The 21,534-nt window shown below is 38.8% G+C and overlaps 1 protein-coding gene across 1 annotated transcript in view; it reads right to left on the bottom strand.

The window, feature by feature from the left end:
• lrp1bb (low density lipoprotein receptor-related protein 1Bb) overlaps positions 1-21,534 on the bottom strand; it is a 287,271-nt gene that overhangs the window by 96,244 nt on the left and 169,493 nt on the right. Inside the window, exons 23-32 of the mRNA XM_083922252.1 lie at positions 21,066-21,311; positions 16,762-16,959; positions 15,880-16,084; positions 11,089-11,253; positions 10,178-10,422; positions 5,106-5,237; positions 4,679-4,906; positions 3,508-3,682; positions 3,190-3,284; positions 716-865 (exon numbers count right to left, since the gene is read on the bottom strand). Coding sequence (XP_083778378.1) covers positions 716-865; positions 3,190-3,284; positions 3,508-3,682; positions 4,679-4,906; positions 5,106-5,237; positions 10,178-10,422; positions 11,089-11,253; positions 15,880-16,084; positions 16,762-16,959; positions 21,066-21,311 — 1,839 coding nt within the window. The remainder of the gene's footprint in view (positions 1-715; positions 866-3,189; positions 3,285-3,507; positions 3,683-4,678; positions 4,907-5,105; positions 5,238-10,177; positions 10,423-11,088; positions 11,254-15,879; positions 16,085-16,761; positions 16,960-21,065; positions 21,312-21,534) is intronic.

Here is a 21,534-nt window from a genome sequence, read left to right as displayed (position 1 = left end):
TTTGTGTAAGTATGTATGTGCAGGAATCTGATGTCTCTCATGTAGAAATGTTGTCTTTAATGTATTCATGTGAGACCTTTTAGAGCCGGTGTCAACAAATTTCCTTGGTAAAGGACAAAAAAGAATCTATATCTATACACTGAGTGGGGTACTCTCTTCAATGGAAAAAGAAAAGAAAAAATGAGCAGGTAACAAAAAGGAGTTGAGCTGAGTAATAACAGTGCTAGTATGTGTTTCTGTTAACACTGATACATGGTGTTAATAGGAGGCCTGTATGTTTCTAGAAAAAAAAAAGGAAAAACTGATGTAATAACTTACTTGTAAGCTAAAGCATGTTGTAATGTGAGCTACAGGTACAATTTCTTTCCAGCAATATGTTGACTTAGATTTCAGGAGATTTCAAAATGAACCTGTGAGTTGATGGATGATGTGACACATTGGATTCAGCAGTGATACCAAGAATCAACACATAATGAACACCCTCCTCGCGTTTCATTACGAAAGGGGTGAGAAAATCAATCATCAATCACTTCTGAGCAGTGTTTTAATTATCTAGCGCCCCTGCTACTTCACACAAAGTGAAGCAAAACTGTTCCGAGGGCTGGCTAAATAGCTCTATTCTACAGCCACTTAACTGGTTAAACACAAAATCCCTCCAAACTCTCTGACTAATCCCCAATGGCAATCTGATGCACTTGTGACAAGCTCCACTCACCCATCACAGCCAGGGCTGTGCCTTTGGCTAACTCCCTCTTCAGACTCTCCAGCACTTCGAGCCCATTGCCATCCAGATTGCACCTGTTGATAGTGCCATTGGCCGAGCTTATCCAGTACAGCTTGTTGGCAGTGTAGTCTATTGAGAGACCTGGGAGGACAAGTGAAGAGAGGAAACCAGGTTAAAACTCACTGTGCTAGGATTCACTATAAACACAAGCATAACACTAATCAGAGACATACAAAATGAGTAATACATGTGTAACAAAATCGCAAAACAGTAAATCGGCTGTAAAATAAGAGTATGCAGGCATGCTGCATGTAACATTTAACACTATTTTGATTATCATTACATTTGAGACATTACTGTGAGCAAAGATTATTACTCAAAGAAATGTTGTCTCCACCATCCTTTGTATTATTAAGTTCCATCAGGTGGGGAAATTATTATATTCAGTTTCAAATCCTGACTTCTTTAAATATAGAGCACTGAGGAGGTGCAACATTAGCTAAACATTTACTGTAGTTTCAATGCATTTGGTTGAATGAGGGCTAATAAAAAAGTGCGAAACAAATTGCGTTCACTGGCACATAATTAAGGGGGATCTCTTTATACAGGCTCCAGCTGGCATGAAAGATGAAGTGAGACTGACTGCTTTTAAATCCATTTCCTGGCTAGCAAGATGGTTCTTCATATAATACCACTGTGAATGGTAGAAAATGAAAGCAATTTCAGATGTAGACCTCTGGACAACTTACTGTCTCCCACCATGTGTTGGATTTATGTCTGGCAGATTCACAGTCACAATGAATCATTAATTTACACCTGTCCCCAGGTCTAGCCCATAATCATAAATGAAGCCAGTGAAATATGGGTGCGCCCTGCTATCTGTATTGCTGACAGGGTGAGAAGAATGAAGAAATACAGTGAAGACAATAGTGCTGTTTGAGTGACAAAGTGGGAGTTTGACCTTGAGCTGTGTGACAACAGCTACTTGAAATCAGGAGGAGTTGATTGTTTTTGCTAAATCGAGCTGCAATCGCCCACATAAGCCCGTGTCATGTGGAGATATATATTAGAAATATTAGTCTTATGAGCATGTAGGAAATGTTTTAAATTGGGCAACAGTGATTAATGAATGGTCCTAATAAATTATAGTGATTATGCTCTCAGTAGGAATCAATGTTGCACATGTTAGGAAAGACTGTTGTGTAAAAATGTGGGATACACTGGGTTTGAGCAATATACAGGCCAAAGTTAAACATTTAACTTTATAAAGAAATTGCAGCCAATGTTGCATATGACAATGTTCCATGGTGGATCCTTCTCGTTGGGAACCTACATCAAGCCAGGTTAATTCATACATAGTACCAAGTGGATGTATACTTTTTATCGAGATAATTCTCTTCTCTGTGTGTCTCATACATATGCTCAAGGGTGCCTTGTGTGTCAGTATCACACACTGAGGTCCATTGACCAACTGAGTTGGGAGTGAGTATTGGTTAGAAATTATATAAAGAATGTGGCCATCACAATCTTGTAAATAAATCTGTAAAATGAACCCCCACGGCACACATACAAAGGCTGTAAAAGCATCCATAGCTAAAGAAGCATCCATCGAGCCAGAAAGTTGATTGAATTTTTGCGGCAAACTGATTTAAAAGTAAATTATTTCTCTGGGAATGAATTAGTGAAGAATACAAGTGTACAGAGAGAAGATGTTTTTCCAGGTATACTTAATCTAGGTTTCAAAAAAATAAAGTCACCAGAGTCTGGTGACTTTTTTTGACGTTGCCTGTTGAGATAACATCACCACTGAAGAGTTGGGTGTTGTATCTGATTCTTGTTGACATTGTCAACGCAGAGAAAATCTCAACAGCTACAAGTCCAGTCAGTGTGGGTAGATGCATTAAAATAAATTGATTCTAAACAGATTAAACTGAGATCATAACACCTTTATTGGGTTATCTTTTTTTAAATTAAGGTTGAAATAGGGGAATTACTCCAAATGAATTTGGAATGAAGTGAACATAGATATAAAGTGGTGCAAGCTGCAGCACAGCTTTTGATGCTGGGCATTTTAATTGAATTAAATTACCATAAATTGAATCCATATCCAAAGAATACTGTCAAATCCCCTCAATTTCTGTCTTGTTTTGGTGTAATAAGATGATTGCAGTGGCCTACCACACATTCTTCCAGCCAATAACTACATAATCAAACATATCAAGTGCACTTTGATCATTGGAGAAATGGAATTATTGCAAATCATATAAATTATTCTTCGAGTAACTTGTTTCCAAATTTTAAATCAGATTATAGCATCAATGTAAACATACTGAGTTTATGTAATCTGAACAGATAGAACTTGAAATAACAACAAAAACAACAATTTTCTCGAATTGGTCTCATTTGAGATAGTACTGATTAGGGGGGGTCTAACAGAGTATGCTATCTAAAGCTTTCATACTGACCTACAGGATCCCTCTGATTCTGGTGAAGGACCTTGCTGTTACTCCCGTCCATGTTGGCCATGTTAATGGTGCTGCCATCCGTCCAATAGATTTTTCTGTGTGGGAGGGTGTGAGGGGAATACTTAGTTCTCCAGTTAGTCACAAGACACAACAAGATTTACAACGCAGTCAATGAATGTTGCATTGTTATCAACATTTCAAGCTTCTAAAGAACATGTTCTCTTTATGTAGGCTTTGAAGTCACTACTCATGTTTCCTAACACTATGCATTGATGGTGATGTACTGATGAAGTGCACAGACTGCTCTAATCTACTTACCCCTTGGCGGGGTGCACTACAAGGCACCTTGGTTTATCAATGCCGTGGATGATGGAGGTCTTCAGGGAGCCATCAAAGCGAGCCACATTGATTTGGGACTCATCATTTTCAGAACTGAGCCAATATAAGTTCCTGGAAAGCCAGTCTAAAGCCAGACCGCGGCAGTTCGCTATGTCTGTCAGGGAGAGCATGAAAAAACTGTCATACCTGTGTGCTTTACAACACTATAATGTAAATAAGATCAGGCTACAGCTAACATATGCAAAATAAAGGTATGAATGGTCTTCAGCAAATGACAATACTTTTACTTTGTATTTGTTGCACCTTGCGATCATGTCGAAGAGAGGAAATAGCAGCAACTACATATTACAATTAATTACAATAATTATTATAATATAATTAATAACTACCACTCCATGACCAACAACAGTATTGCATTTAATTTTTTGCAACAAGAGTATGTGTGTACCAGCTAATCAATATTAATTGATACACACATAAGCTCGTTACAGACATGCACTGCCAAGCTGAAATGATGTAGACATTACCCTGATGAGCTGTATGTGAGAATGTAAATGTCCTTATCAGTAGATTGGACATTAAATTGACTTAACCCTGACAGCTCCCTAATACAAAATTTGGGTTAACCCCGATTGAGCCCATGTGTGTGAATAGAGCAGGTCATTGCATTGAATTCAGAGCAAGCAAGCAAGCGTGTTGATGACTTTTCTGTCATGCAGCTCAGCAAAACTGGAAAAACACAAACATTAGCCGGTAAAGAAGAAGGAGTTATTCACATGGAGAAGCCAATGAAAATATCCAACTGGAGAGACAACATGATTCGAGAACGTCTATCAGTAACGGCCAACACCGAAATGGCCAGAGAAATTTAGGGAACAACAAGAGACTCAGTTGTTTATAAACAAATTACTACTACATGATCACCGTGTCATGTCCTGCCTGTTGTGCGCCCTTCTCAGGCGCAATCCCTTGCTTTAACCAAACAGAATATCTCCAATAAGTGAGAGATTGTCTGATATGTAAAATCTCCAAAAACTTTGGACAATGTCCGGACCTGATTTGTTGGACATTGTTCATATGAGAAACTGCTTTTACACTGAAGTATTGTGTGTTCAGTTGTGTTTCGTATGGATGTCTGGAATGCACTCACCTGCAGAAATAATGGTCTCTAGCTGTGTGCCATTGATAAATGCCCGTTTAATGGTTTGGGTTTTGATGTCAGCCCAGTAGATCCTCTCCTCCTGGGCATCATAATCCACCACTGTGACATCATCGATGTCTGGCACAGTTAGCGCCGTCATGACGTTCATATAAGGGTTGTCAATGTCCACACCACGGATTTCGGAGCGCCGCACATACAGCAGGAACCTTTTCAACGCTGGTGAGATGGTTAAGAAATCAATCATTTTATTCTGTCAAGGTGAGTGTGCTAATAACAGCGTGATGTCAAAGCTGATGTCAATCAAGATCTATACTTATAACAAAACAACTGTTCTATTGTTAGCATATCATCCTGTAGTTTCACTCTGATAACAAGACAATAACATATGAAAAATGAGGAAGGTGTTCTCACTCACCAAAGCAGGATTGTTTGTTGGGTGAAAGCTTCATAAGGTGTGGGCAGGTGCAGGACGCAATGCGGTTGTAGTTGATGAGACACAGATGCGAACAGGGACCACGTCCACTATTCTCTTCACAAGGATTTGAGGCTGATAGGAAGGCAGGGAAAAGGGAACATTTCAGAACACTCAGCGTGAGAAATTAAGATGGCAATCAAAGAGAGTGGCCAGAATAAATACTTAATGCGAATAGGACTAACTGCTTTTGTAACATGCCATGTACAGGCCTGTCTGATTGTGCCAGCATACTTTGAAACTGACAAAAAAAAAAAATGCTGAAAACGACTATAATTATAATATTGTCCTTGCTGTATAATAGCAAAAGAAAAAGATTGCTTGAAAGCATGACAGTTCTGAAAAGAAATGGCATTAATTCATAACAAACTCACAGACTCTATGTAAGAGCACCAACACAAATATATGTGGCGGCTGCTGTCTTTCAAGGAGGGGAAGCTAATTTTTCCAGCCTACATCATAAATGTGTTTGTTTATGTATATGTAAATTCTACCCTTCGTTCCTTTTTAACAAAATGATCTGTGACCTTGTCGTACCAACTATGCGTCTTTTCCAGGGACATGGCCAGTATCCTCTCAATGGCCAGCAGAGCTAGGCTGCTTAAGCGGCCTTGGACCCAGCTGGAGCTGCCGCGCCAGGCTACTGTGAAGCGTGACCGCCTGTGAGTGTGAGTGTGAGTGACGGGGGAGAAGCTCCGCAGCTGCCGCTGCTTGTTGGGGACAGACACCGCAGAGTGACAGAACAGTCGCCAAACACAACGCTAGTTGTTTTTAAAAAAAGACAAAGTCACTAGGGATCAGTAAAGTCTCCGGATCAGTTCAGAACAACGGAACTTGATCGCTGATTCGCTCATTTAGCTGTCAAGCAAAAAAGGATTCCAACTCAGACAGCTCATCCAATCATCATGCAGAAGCCGAGCGTCCGGGCCAGCCCGATGTTTCATAGTCCCCTGGAGATGATGAGCGTCTGATGGGCGGGACAAAGCTCAGCATTTATCCAATGAGTGTCTAGTTTTGCTGCAGTGGAACAACCCGCTCTACGCTTACGCTGTTACCTGTGATAAGTGGCTGATTATGAACAAAAGATGAAGGCTTTCTAGTGCGTATTTAGTCAATAAAATTTACACACAGCAGTATATATTTCACCACTTTTTTTTTTTTTTTTTTTTGGTGACATTATAGGTGAAGCTGAGCATAACTAGAAAATGTGTTTGGAACAGTTATACAAAGTCTAATTCATGTTATAAGGTTTTTAGGCTGGTCTCTTGTTGAATTGGGTCTCAAGAGGTTAAGAGGCATGGGAATGAATTATAAAATAGAAAAGATAGATTTTATTGTTTGTTCTATGTCACCTCCCAGGAATTAAGGATGACATCATCTCAGTTACTGTTACTGTAGGGTAGCAGAATATATATATATATAATCAAAAGCCTAAGCTGCTGACATTTCTACTAGAAAAGCACAGCATGCGGAATTTCCATAGCTTTCAACTGAACATTGATCTTATAGGAGCAATGTATTTGAAGGAGTCTTTTTTCATGAATTTTGTACACTAGACTTTTCAGAATAAATCCCCTCACCAAAACGAAAAAGAAAGTCCTTCACTGCTCAATTATTTCCTGTCATGCTGCAATCACATTTCATGCATCAAACACATCAATTCCTCTATCTACTCTGGATGACTCATGTCAAACGAACTCATTCAAATTTCATTTCCCGGGCTCCTATAGCAACACACCGGAGAGCCCCATTGCATCACACATTTGGTTTATTTAAGACAAAAAAAATCCAACTCTGTCTCTGTGAGCTTGAAACGGCACCCAGCTGGCTCGGTATGCTAATAGGGAGACTTCTGAAGAGCTCTGCATTCACCTGGATCATGCTCTTTAGGGATGATAGGCAGCAACAACAGTGCTGAGGTGTTTGTTTGCTCTAAACTGTCAAATGTATTTGCAACAAATAAATGAAGAAATGAGCCCACTGCTATGTTACTCCCTAAAAATAAAGAAAAAAAGCAGAAAAGTCTTATTCAGGAAAGGCCCAATATAGTGATGATACAATTTTGTATGTGATCGATCTTTCTACTGAGAGACCTTTATTTGTTGTTCTTATTTGTTTAAAAGCCTGTCATATTTGTCATGATAATACTGCTGACACGATTACAGTGTGGTTTGTCTGCCTGCAAATAACTGTTTATGTTCTAAATGGTATAAATATTGCATTGTGTATGTAAAGCTCTGCACACATTGATAATAACAATTATGATGCATGTTAAAATATCAAACTGAAATACCCTCAGCAGCACCTATTTTTCTCTCTCATTCCCTATCCCTACAAGAAGAAAAAGTGCAGGACATGTACTAGTACTACTACTAGTAATATTGACGGCTCCATACTGCCAATATGTTTAGAAAATTACACACTTACTACATGCTACTCTATAGCATATACCTTTATTAAACAGCTTAAAACATAAATAAGTAGAGCCATTGATGACTATGGGAGCATGTGTAATAATGTAATCCTATTGGTCAAAAGATCCAAAAAACGAATTTCCTTTGTTTATAGTGGTGCAATGGATAATGTATGTTTCTTTATGATCTGCTGTCTATAACTGTGCAGCTTAAACACTGCCAATCCTAATTTGCAACTGCTTGTTACATATTCTAATGTTAAAACATAGCCTTGCCTTAAGCCTGTGAATGTTCTCATTTGGCCAGGTCATCGTTATCCCCAAAGCAATTTCAGTGAAAAGAAACTGGACTTGGTTATTTGTCTAGGAGCCTTGCCTTTCAAGTGACACCTAGTGTTCACACCCGGGCTGTTTATGCCTCCAGTGGAGCTCTACTGTGGCACCTGCTGAATAGCTCCTGAGACCAGCTGCATATTATTCAGCTTTCCTTCTTCATCCAGCCCTCCTTTTCTTTTCCTCTGGTCCAGAAGTTTGTGGTCTAGTGGAGCATCACATTTGGTTCTGGCTAGAGAGGATAATAGCCAGCCCCCTCCACCCTCACCCCCCGGGTTGAGCTTTTTAAAATAGGATTAGGCATGCTTACTGTCTTCTTTGGAAAAGCAGTCCCATTTGCTCACACTTATCTATGGTGAACAGTCATGAGAATGCAGATACAGGAAGGAAACAAGAAAATTAACTGGAGAAGCAGAGGAATCACTGAATAGATGCAAACCCGATTACCACAGCAATAATGCCCATTTAAGGATGGCGGCTTACATATGAAGAAAGCTTAAGGGGATACATTTGAAACTTGGCAATGCTGCAAAAGGCAGTTGCGATAGAAAGTGATCTATCAATCAGGCAGTCTTGGCACACATGGCCAAAATGTGCCATAGTCCAGTGTTTTATTGATGGGAGTTCTGCTTTACAAATCAATCAAAAATTAATTTCAAAACAACCTATTTACAGGGAAAAAAACACAATAAAGTAAATTGAAAATAGATGTTGTGTTATTAATATGAGCTTGGCAATATTGCAAGCTGATCTGCATATCAAATAAAGATTGGCTAACATATGTAAGCCCTCTGTCAAACAGCACATCACTGCATCACTTTTGTGTTCAGAATCTTGGCTTACTTGGCTTTTCACAAAATTGATCACCTGTGACTACCTGCCACTGTGACAGAAACAGATTCAGAAGCATTCACTAAAAGGAATTTCTGGCAATATTACCGGTAATGACGTTTCACAACTATTTCATATATTTCCTGTCACCACAACACATTATTCAAATTACTAATTGATTTGATAATTGGATATGCCACAGTTATTCATTGGCAGATGTGGCTCTTATTCCTCAGCCCTCTTTATTCACATTCAGTAAAAAAAAGAAAAAAAAGAAAGCCTTAATATAGTGGTAGGAGACAATTAGAATAATTTGGATGGTGAGAAAAACACATTCAGGGCTGCCATTAACTCAAGCTAACTAATTCTCTGCATGAGTACCTTTTTCATTCAGACACATACTCATAGATTGACAGGCAAAATGAAGGCAGAGGCAAAGGCAGAAATTAATTATACTATATGCTGTTTTTTCCCCTTTCACACCATGAGAATGAATTGTGTTTTAAAAGATAATGTATCCCCTGTCAAACTCCAGTCAGGGGTAACATGGATAGGCTTGTGTGAGGTACTTATCCATAGTCAGTGTAGTACCAGAGAAGGTTTAGAACCAAGAGAGCGCAACTCATAGTCATTTCCTGTTTCTCTGTCAAGTGGTTGCCACTGCCCCCGACTAGTGGCAGGTCCTTTGGGAATTGATTTCAATGGGAGAAGTGAACATGAATACATATTATGACTGATCTCTTAGCAAAATGGTCATGGAAGTAAATACTGAATCCATTTTTCATATATCTGTACTTATCTGTATATGTCACATATCTTCCAAACATTCTCACACTAAAATGGACAAATCAGGAGATAGTTTCCTTTGTTCAAGACCTGTTTCCGTCTCTGCAACGAACAGTCAAGCTAACATCAACCAACATTGTCCAACGCCAAAAAAAATGCTTTTGTAATGCTAAATATGGCTGCAAATATCTAACATTAGTAAAAGAAAACAAATACATTATGCACATATAATTTTCACTACACTTTTGAAAGAGGCCGTTCCCACTCAACATGAGTTTAGACCATTTAATTTCATTTGTGCAGCTTAAGATGGGCTATCTTGAGTATAAAGAATATTTGGTATTACCTCTAGTAGATTTTCTATCAGCACGTGCCAAGTTTGGAGGTGCAGGAAAAAGTCCCTGTTTTTGTCAAAGGTATCTGGTGGCTTTGAATAGAGGATAGATGTTAAGCCTACAATGGCTTCAGTTCCCCATTAAAAAATAAATGTATTTTAGGTGGCTAAAACAATTTTGCTTTGTGGCCCTGTCCACAGTAAGTTTCAGTGAAACTTATATACAAACCTGGTTCCAACTAACATAGCAATATGTGCCTTTTCTGTAAGTGCCTCAGCTCCAACAATAAAGCCAGAAGCTTTTCAAGCTGTTCTCACCTTGTGGCTGCCTGCTGGGGTGGAAGATCTGCAAGTCAAAAGGTTGAGCACTTGTCTTCTGGATGACTGTAACATTTCGCCCAGTCCACTTATTGGCTCTTGCTAAAGTGTTCGTCCTCCAATCCGTCCAGTACACATTGCCTCCAAAGAGAGACACAGCAAAGGGATGGGACAGGTATTCGTGGCCCCTGAGGATCTCAATGACCCCACTTCCATCATAGAGTGCAGAGAAAATCGCGTCGGAGCTGTTTTAAAAGAGAAAGACACAAAAGGGCCATATCAAAGTTTATTATTTATTTAATTATTTTTACTTTTTTATCTATTTCGAACATGTGAATGGAATAACAACATAAATAGAAACAATGTAAAGAAAAGGAAAAAACAAAACAATAATAATAACAAAATAACATTATTTTGTTGTTTTTTTCTTTTTTTGCAAGTAATGAAACACAAAATAACCAACAATCTATTTCATAATATATAGTTTAGACATTTTGCCTAGACACTTTTTTTTATCATTATTATTAATTTTTTTTTTAGTACATCTTTATAATCTGTGATTATGGCTTCATACTTCCTCTCTATACTTTATGAAGACTTGTACATTGCCTCAACTCCACACTCTCTTACCCTGTGGATTGAAATACAGAAACTTTTCATTGTCGTACGCACAATGCGAGTTTTCAATCAATCAATTAAAACCAAATAAAGCCATTGTACTAGGATCTTTAAATATTACATGTACTCCGTTATTTAATGTCCACTGGGAAAATGGAGCTTCAAGTGTTTTTTTTTACTCAGGGATTGGTGAAACTTTAGCAGTGGACAGTATATTACATGTCATACCTGTATTCAAAGTTTTAAAAGGTGTGAATGCTTCTGCACACAACAAGAAAACTCTATTGGTTTACCGTGCATCTGTCCAAACAATTCTCTTTTCCAAATGATCCAGAGTAAGTCCATTAGGCCAGGCGCCTATTTCCATATCCTTGAAAACAATGTGTCGACCTCCTCCACTCATTGATGCAGCCTCGATTCGGGGGAAAGTGGCATCCCAGTCAGTCCAAAAGAGGATCCTTGGAGCAGAAACCCAAAGGCAAGACTTAAAATTGATGATTTTTTACAAGGACACACATATAATGTACACAAGTAACATTATCTGCAATGCATATTTTTTATTCTTTCAAAGATCCACATAAAAGGGCTGTTAGACCCCCTAATCACCTGGAAGCAATTCCTCAGCCCTCTGTACGTCCCATTACAATTATATTGCGAAACATAGTAATGTTGTTTTAACTGTATGCATTAACACGGACAGTGGCAGTGATGACTGTCCAAGAACAGCACCAGTGATCCAGTGCAACCCTCAACATCTGTGACATGCCTTGAAATGGGAGGCCATCTGTTTTATTATGACTCTTCACAGCTCAATGAGGCCTGAAAATGAACACCATCATTGATGTGACCATTGGCAGTATCCTGAGTCCTACTTCAACTCAGCAACACTACCTCTGTCCTGCTTTGTACCACAAAGTCTGCTAGAATGAAGGAGAAAATGGATGCTCAAGCTTAAATCACATACTGACGACAACGAAACAGTGTTAGGAAGAAATATCCTTGTCCAGATCAATAGCATTATTCACTTGGTAAGGCCTCCCTGATCGATGACCCACTCCTTTGAGTGGATTCAAGTAATTAGATTAGAATTATTGCCCTGGAATGGAAATGCGCCTTTAGGCACCAAAAGCACCCATTAATCCTACTCTGTACAACCATGAAATGTAGTCATCCTCGCAGATGTGAAAGTGTACTATAGGGGAGAGTGCATGAGCAGATTACTCATTTCTTAAGAGTGTTAAATTGATTTTTAAGAATTTCTGGGTTTTGGTTTAATCTGAAATAGACTGTCCACAGTATACAACCACTGGCTCCTTCTCAGATGCATTTACCCAAAGTGCCTAATGTGAAATACTAACAATATACCAACAAAATGAATTGAATTTAAAAAAAAATTGTTTTGTTTATAATTTGTGTCATATAGCATCTAAAAACATGTCATATTCTGTAGAATGAGCTTTAAAAAATGGTGCAGCATCCCAACAGCAAAATCTACTTATTACAATTAACAACTAATTACTTTGTCATTACTCTCTGATTAAATTACAGGGCTAATGTATTTACATTAAACAATAGGAATACAAATCTATCAAACTGTAAAGTACCTGGATGGACCAAAATGTACTCTCTAAGGCATGCCTTTTCAAAACAAGCATTACATAGTCAATTAACATATTGTTAAGACAAGTCACACATTGGCTGATGCAACAGTCCTCTGGGACATCTGAAGCAAAGATTGCACAAGACTTTCTTCATCATTTTGATTGACAGGGTTGACACACAAACTTCTGTCATAATCTTGCTCATCATTTTAAATTTCATTTTCACTTTTCATGTCAAAACAAAACAAAGCAGAGGAATTATATTTTTTTCCTATAGTGACAGCCGAGGCCACTAAAAACTCTATACTATAGCCTACCAACACATTGGCTCAATATCTCTTGATCCTTGGCCACTCCAGTCAAACTTTCAATGTAGAGTGGGAGTAGCTGCATCACGTTGAGGCAGCGAGGCGGTTGCCAGAGTTAACAGTTTACAGATCGCCACATAAAAATTATCTGGTTTGCTACCAGCACTGGGTTTAAATCAAGCCCCTACCACAGCTACTTTCTGGTTGATCCAATACTGAAGTGCCCAAAACTGCAGTTCTGGAGTGTCCACTAGGAGTAGTTTGTACAATAGAGCAGTTTGTCATTGACCCTCATGTTAAATAGGCTGTTTTTCACAGCATGATAAAACCTATTTAAGGCCTGGTACAAAAAAACCTTCTAGTCTGTATGTTTAGGTCATATCTCCATGACAACCCTGAGACGGAGGGGGGGTTGTACCAAGCTAGTTTCTATTTTATTGGAGGTTAAAGTTTATGAATAATTAGGGGCGCTGCCTCTTGTGTGACAGTTAGCCCCAGGCCCTCACTTCTCTTCGGAGGCTAGTTGTCATGATTAGCGCTAACGCTGTCATCTCGACCTCGACTTGCAATACAGTCTACTATCGATGGCACATACACTAGATGCTATTCTGAAGGGGTCGTGTTTTACAGTCTATAGGCACGGTACTCTGTTGAATATCAGTTTATATCATATATCATAAATGCTGGCTGCCTGCACTTCACTCCCGGAGCCGGTGTAATCATCGCTAGAGACACCGTGTCAGTCTCTACCCTCTACCCATCCTCTACCCATTGTCTTGTTGGTAAAGGCTCCTGACTCCTGCTAGCCTACTAGCCTTCTCTGTGCTGTGACTACAGCACAAAGCAGACAATTTCAGTACCATTTAGATGGAAGGTAGTTCTTGTTGACACCATTTCACAGCGTGAAAATAGGAACAAGTTTTAATGATTGTCCTTTTATAGAACCAATATGCATAATAAAGATGATAAACCCATTAACATCATTACAAATGTGTATCTATTTACTGTTTATATCTCCACCCAAGCTCCCTGACCATCCAGTTGAGTCTCAGTGCAGTGACATGGACATGATCCTGCAGCTTCATAACCTGTTTGCACTGGCAAGCACTGACAGTTGTTTATAAAGGGGTACTGGGCCACAGCAGAGGCATAGCTGCTGGGGAGTGAACCTCGGACTCTGCACTGCTGGGTGAGTGATTTTTCCCACTAACCCACCCCTACATTTTTAAAATCATTCTTTCTCTTGTAAAGTATTTTCTCCAACTTACAGCAGTTGCTGCTAGGCAACAATGATTTCCTGTATGATACATTAAAACAATATTCAATAGTCAACTAAAGGGATGTAACTAACTTTGATGACTTTTAGACCTTTTCATTTGTGTTACTCTACAGAGAATCCCTGAAGAAAGTATGTGAACATAGTTACACATGAAGAATTTCACATTTGTAATAGTGAAATAAGATCATGGTCATTTCTGAATGATCAGCAGGAAGGTCATAGGGAAATTTTCGTTTTCTTTTATTGAACTGACACCTTTGTGGAAATAATTATAGAATTTGAGACAATTATTTTCTGTGGGATATTTTAGTATATTTGACTGCATCAAGCTAATCTATGAGGTCAAAAACCTCAAACATAATTTAACAACTGAAAAAAGCTTCTCATAACTACGGAAGAGCATTGTTAGCCAAAAATTAAATTTATCTTGAAGGAGACAGTATCTCATACGTGGGCTTAGAAGGGCTGTTTTGAGGGCGAGAAATTGCCTGAGAAAGTGCTTGGTGCACGAGAAAAACAGATTTTTATATAGTTGCTGTGCATAGTGCCCATGGGTTAAACAGTGTAGATATGTAGATATAAGGTCTGATGAAGTCATATTGTGAGGAAACCTCGATGTGCTGTTCTCTGCTACCAGCAGTCCACATGGCTAACTAGTATTCATAATTGGGTCCAATGGGTGACCTTGATCATGGTGTCTGCACGCAGCGTAAACTAAAGTTGATTAACCTACCTAATGTGTATATGATGTAGGCCTACTGGACTCAAAATGTCTGCAATTTGTGACAGGATCTGATACTGTCTGTGTGGACAAAATAAGCATACAGTTTCACTGATGTCCGCGCCACAAACACACAGACACAGACACACACACACACACCACGGTAAAGCGAACGTGAACAGCTTACATTACAGCCTGTTAGTGCAATTAAGCCTTAGAGCCTCTAATGTTTTGACATGCGATTAACGCGGGTAGCGAAGTGAGGTGCAACCAGCCGGCTCCCGGCTTCCGGCTTCCAGTTTCCTGCGCAATGCACGGATAAAGACGCTATTTCGTTAATATCCAGTCACAGAGAAATTTTCTGTGCAATAATGCTGTCACACTAAGCATCCTATATATTTCGAAGTTTAAATACTCACTGTTATTTGATAAGTATTGCTGCATATGCCAACTATAGCCCACCATCACATCCACCTACTTCATGTACTGTATATAAAGCAACCCACATTAATTATTCCATATTTATACCCGCACCCTTTGCATTCTGCACTGTTAGTCCTGTTTACAATTTCATTTTTCCTGTGTTTTTTTTACCTTGTCTTTCTGGGCTTCCATACATATCACTTGTTATATCAAGAAAAAGAAGGTGTAATCAATGCTTCGTTTTCAAAAATCTTGCTTTCTCACTGGGCAAAGAAAAGGCTCCCATTTCAGAGCCTCAAATCAATCTACAAACACTCTCCCCATGCATCTCAGCAGGAAAACAACTATGATTTTTGAAATAGCCCTGAGGGGAATGATGCACAAATAAGAACAAAGCAGATTTGGGGCTTTTTATCTGGAGGTCTAACTTAATTTTTTTTTTTCGAGAAAAAATTTCTGGGGAACAAGAGTGAAAGAACCGTAAAGCCAATAAAGTGGGAGAAATGTTTGGGGGGGTATTATCTACATCAGTTGTCATTACTGGAATAGAGCACACAGCACTATTATTGATGTACCCTATATCTGGTGCCTTAATGGACCTTAACAAAGCAGACATCTTCATACATCAGGGCAAATGCAGAAGTGAGAAATACAAGGAGATTGTAATTTTACTTTATTCCAATAATCTCAGTGCCTGATGGATAGCACGGCTACCAGCAAGCTCTGTATGTAGGAGTTAGTGTGTAACATACCCCTGCCCTGGGTCGAGAGCGATGGCCCGTGGATGCTCCATGCCTCCGGCAATCAATGTGGTGCGCATATCTCCGTTAAGCTTGGCCACCTCAATCTGGTCCAGATTGCTGTCAATCCAGTACAGTTTCCCTGTAATCCAGTCCACAGCCAGGCCCTCTGGGGTGGCCAGACCGTGCTGCACGACCACCTCAATCCCTGTCACCCCTGAAACAACAACAGCAACAACACCATGACATGACTATGTAGCAAGGGGGCAGTCTCTTTACAGTGCTCAGGAAAACCTTCTCAATGCAAAAGGGGATATCTCTAGGGGAAAGTTTATCCATATAAAGAAGATTGCTTTCTACAGGGTCCCATTAAGCATGTTTAAAGGGTTTCCCCACAATATTTATAATCTAGCTGTTTACAACTATTCTCAGATGCTGAGGCTTTTATGTGTGCCTCACAAAAGGGTGGAATTGGTACAGCTAAGAGTCAATCTCTATTGCTCCATAGAGGGAAATAAGGCACGCAAAACCCAGTGAATGTACTGCCACGAACAAAAATATAGAGCAAAGGAGAAATTATGAATCATCATTTTACTAGGGGGAGATACTGAACTACAACAGCTCAAGTCCTCGGTCCTGCAGTATTTTTTACCTTAAGACAACCTGAGGTAAATTTGAAGGGAAAGACAATATCAACTCACTGCATCAGGCCTGAGTACGCATAATGACAGTAGTGTGAAACCAAGCATTATCATTGGCAGTGTCTCAGACTTCCATTACAGCTGCTAGAGCACACATGAGCAAGTCATGACTCTCATTCGCCAATACATCACAGCTCTCTTAAGATGGCAAATGCTTGTGTGCGTTGGAGTATTTACTGATGTGTGTGCATACCGCCAGACTCGGAGAGCCTTCCTCTGTAGATCTTATCCTCCACCACATCTGTCCAGTAAAGGAGGCTGTGATTAAAGTGGAAGTCTAGCGCAATGGTGTTCCTCAGCCCTGGCACCAGCAAGCTGTAGTCCCGCTTGTGAAGGTCTATTCGTCTTATCTCGTGTCGTATTGAGAAAATGATGAAAGCCTCAAAGGAATCTGGCCAAGGATAGAGACAGGAAACAAGCACCTAGGGTTGAGCGATGTTTTGAGTGAATTGTTAATCGACAATGTGCGACATCATGTACAGTGCTGGACATTATGAGAAAGTGTTTTCCACTGGCTAGCGAGCTGTGACAGCCTTCTTCTTTAGCAGGAGTACGACTAGAATGTATGATCGACCTCAACACATAAAGCTCTGGCACATTTTCTGAGGAATACTATTGTCAAATGTTAAAAAATAAAAAAATAAATACATCTGAAAACATTGACATTGCTTAGCCTGAGTGTGATTGTGTACCCATGAACACACACACATACATACATAAAGCTACACATTTGTTCAGTCACACATACATATCACTTGCTTACTCTGTACAAATATTTGTTATAGCCAGAACTTTTAGAAGGAAAGGAATTTGCCTCTTAAATAATTAGTTAAACCCTCACAGGATACCGGGCCAAAAATAATTATTGGACTGATTCATTTAATAGTATCTGTATCTGACATTCTACAGCAACAGCTAATGTCTAAAGGTGTGCTCAAAATGAATATAAACAAACATTCACCTATATTCAATATGTTCAGTACTGTGCCTTTTCTACTTTTTTAAGTTTTTCATGAAACTACCCACATGTGTTTATATCATAAATGCTGATTATTGTAGTCAGCATTTGTTGTTTTGCAGTGTGTTCTGTAAATAAATTGAATTGAAGATGGACTAAAAAGGCTAAGGATCAAAGACATCCCCCACATATTAGGATATATTCCATCCATCTTCAACTGCTTGTCCCTATCAGGTCGCAGGGGGACAATCTGTTGCAGGGCATTATTAATATAGTATTTTCAAAATACATCCAGCCATACCAAGGGATCTCAATTAACGTGTTAAACCAACAAGCATTACAGTTCTCCCTAATGCTAGCCAAAGACAGAAGGGGTTGCTTTTTAACATTAGTTAAACAAAGCCAATAGATATAGTAGTATAGTATAAGTCTTTTTTATGGGATACATTTTGACATCTTTGTTATTTTGACAATACTGGCTGTATTCCGTTTAGCTTCTTCAGTTCCAGGGTCCTCATCTTGCATGCTGGCATACCATCACATTTTCATGGCTGACTGGGACACTTGAATAGAACAGAGCCAATGTTAATGTTAATGTTATCAGTAGAACCTGTGCTTTTCCTACTAGGAACAGTCAAAAAGTCTGCAGTGAAAAAGGCCTATTATAATTTGTCTATGTGACACTATGGAACTTTTGTTAGCTCTATGCGTTGCAACTATAAAAAATAGAATGAGAGTAGAACAGACATAGCACTGTTAGCCATAGCCATTTAACCAATTCAAGAGAAAATGGCGATTGTTGTTCTTTGGTATAGTGACAACACGTGTCTGTGGGGCTGTAAAGTGCGTTATACTCACTAGTTTGAAAACTCAGTTACTTGTCGACTTCCCAATAGAAATTAAATCCATCAATCCTCAATTCCTCTCTGTCAACAAGGCAACAGACAAAGTACACAAAATATGCATCCCTCTTCTTGTTTGATGTAAAACCTCACCTCAGTGAGTCTGTGACTTGCAACAAGTTGGTTTACAGAAGTTTATGTGGTGGTTAGCCTGCTATAGCATTTAGAGTTCTTTGCAATGGCAACTGTACACATAAAAATAACTGCCACTCTGACCATCCTGCTATGTTAATTTGAATGGTATTGTCTGTTCCACTCTCATTCAGTCTCTATGTTTAAAAAAATTGGCTGGTAGAATTGCAAAATAAGTGATGTTCCTATCAATAAAACAGGGTTATACTGAATGCCTGTCACTGACATGCAATGCATATCTATCAAAATATGATGATAATATAATTCATTATAGTGGTTTGTTTAAATCAAATACATTCTGCAGGAGGATTGAAACAATTGACCCTAACTTAGTTCCATATAGTTATTATTTTACCCATCTTGCTCTCTGCTGATCCACTTTGTGGAGGACATATTTTCAAACATATCTCAATGGTTTAAATCACCACAGAGTGCACATTTATATGCATCAGTTGCAGCCAAACCAATTTGTTGGCAAACACTCTGGGAATCAACACATTACATTTTCCCATTTTCTGAAAAAGTAGATACATTTGTAAGTGGTCTCTTTTGAGAAATACATTTTGCAGGGTCTCTAAGAAGACGCTAAATCGCGCCAAGTCCTAAAGCTGGCAACAGTGTTTGGATGCTGAACTCCTCTGGCCTTCCCCACTGAGGTTTAGTTCAATCAGTAAGATTATTTCTGCTTCTAAAAAATGTTTGCCCAACTAAAACTCTCTTCACAGTGTTCTAGACTAAATGATACTTAAGGGACCAGAACTGTAAAAATGCAATTAAAATTGTGTCCTTGCTTCAATGACACATTTCGGTGTTGCAACCAAACTAGCTACGGTGCTACTGGAGTGAAGACTTGTCCCTGCAAATCTATTATTCCTGAGATGTGCAAAAGAAAAGGAGGACGTGTGCTGGGACTTCAAAAGGAATACAATAACACCTCTCAAGATTAAATTGGAATGTTTGTGGTTGTATGCAAAATTTGATTTATGATGAAGCCGTAGAATTCTGATCGGCTTCCAGAGAAAAAAAATGTGTTTTGCTGCATTAATGTAAGATTAGAGCTGCAAGTGTCATCAATCTTACAGTAAAATAAAGAAGCAAGTAATCAAAACAAGGTCCATAAATCTGAATCTGACAAGCCAACAGCATGTATGTGTAACTAACTAACTATTGTATTTCAAGCAGTTCTAGATAGGTCCAATCAAATAGATTATTCAATAATAGAATAGAGGAAAGTTTGAATTTATAATGTATACGGGATACTTCACAAGCAAAACATTTGTGTCTGTATGGAATTAGGCTGAAGGTGAACTTTATGTAAAGTAATAAAGCTCTGGTGGTTTGAGAAGCGAGAACACACTTCCTTCATTCAGCATCAGTACATATAGAAACAGACAGGACTCATCACCCAGATGCCTCTTCAGATTTGAAACTGATTGAATTTCACCTGACAGTACCCTATATCAACACTGCAACACTTCTTCAGACTATCTCACCATTTACACTCAAGAACCTTCTAGTACTATAGTTTTTGACTTTTATTGTTTTCCTTTCTAGGTCCTCTTATCCGTGGTTCTTGCATTAATAAGTGATGATTAAAGCTCATATTTTTCATCAAAGTCAAGTCAAGTCAAATTTATTTATATAGCACATTTCATATGGCAAGCGTGAACTCAATGTGCTTCAAGAATTTGAAACAAAGATACATTGTATAACATAAAATAGCATATAGGATAAAAATAATTAAAAATAAATAAAATAAAAATATTACATGCATAAAAAACATTTAGGACATTATACAATTATACAAGAATGTATTATTATCATCATTTAAAAAGGAGATAGTAATAATAATGATAATAAAAATTCTTAAAGCAAACAGGACATGAATACATTCTTTAAACATAACTAAAAGCTTGCGAAATAAAATATAATAATAAAATAAGTTCTTAGTTGACTTTTAAAAGAAGACACTGTTGTAGCAGACAGTAGTTCATGTGGAAGAGAATTCCAGAGAGTAGGACCATAGTGGCTTAAAGCTCCATGAGCTGATTTGGAGTTGATTCTGGGTATAGTGAGGAGCTCTTTAACTGATGATCTAAGGGATCACACTGGTGTGTATTTAGTGAGCATGTCAACAACGTTAGAAGGAGCCAAGCCATTACAACACTTAAAAACAATAAGAAGTATTTTAAAATCAATTATTTGTTTAACTGGGAGCCAATGAAGAGATGATAAAATAGGAGTGATGTGCTCAAACCTCTTTGTTTTCATTTGGACTCTGGCTGCAGCATTTTGAATACGCTGGGGTTTATGTAAAGTTTGCTCATTATCAAAGGCACCAACACTACAGGGATGATATGAACTCCAAATATAAGATTTTAAGAGTTACTCGTCTGCCTGAGGATAAACTTTAATTACTGCAGACACAGACCCACAGTCACACACCATCACAGCAGCCAACAGCATCAGTAAAAGCAAACATTAAAAAAAGCTAGGGACTGTTACCTGTGCTGTGACAGCTGTCGCCGTCTGGGTCGAGCGTCCATCCTGGATAACAGGAGCACTTCACTGTGGTCTTGTACTGCTCACACACCTGGCTGCACTTAAGGTGACGGCTGCAGTAGTCCACCACCTCACATGTCTTGTTACTGGAGTCCAGGTGAAGCCCGGGGGGACAAAAGCACACAACCCCTTTCCCTGGTGCCACAGTGCACTGGTGACTGCAACCCCCTCTGGCTACAAGACACATGTCTGGGGTGAAGAAAGGACCCATATTCTTAGAAACAGTACAGACACTAGAAGAAAGACTTAGATTTAAAAGAGCATTTGAAAAATACAGTATGTACGACAGCTCTGTGAGATAGTAGCATATGAATCTGGATCCTACAGACTTGCATGCAATCTCAAAAGTTTTATGTTTAAATAGTTTCTCACACGGATAACATATTTCCAACTCAGAGCTAGATATCACAAG

Source organism: Echiichthys vipera (genome assembly GCF_963691815.1).
Source record: "Echiichthys vipera genome assembly, chromosome: 10".
NCBI lineage: Eukaryota > Metazoa > Chordata > Actinopteri > Perciformes > Trachinidae > Echiichthys > Echiichthys vipera.
This window is presented reverse-complemented; position numbering and strand designations above follow the sequence as displayed.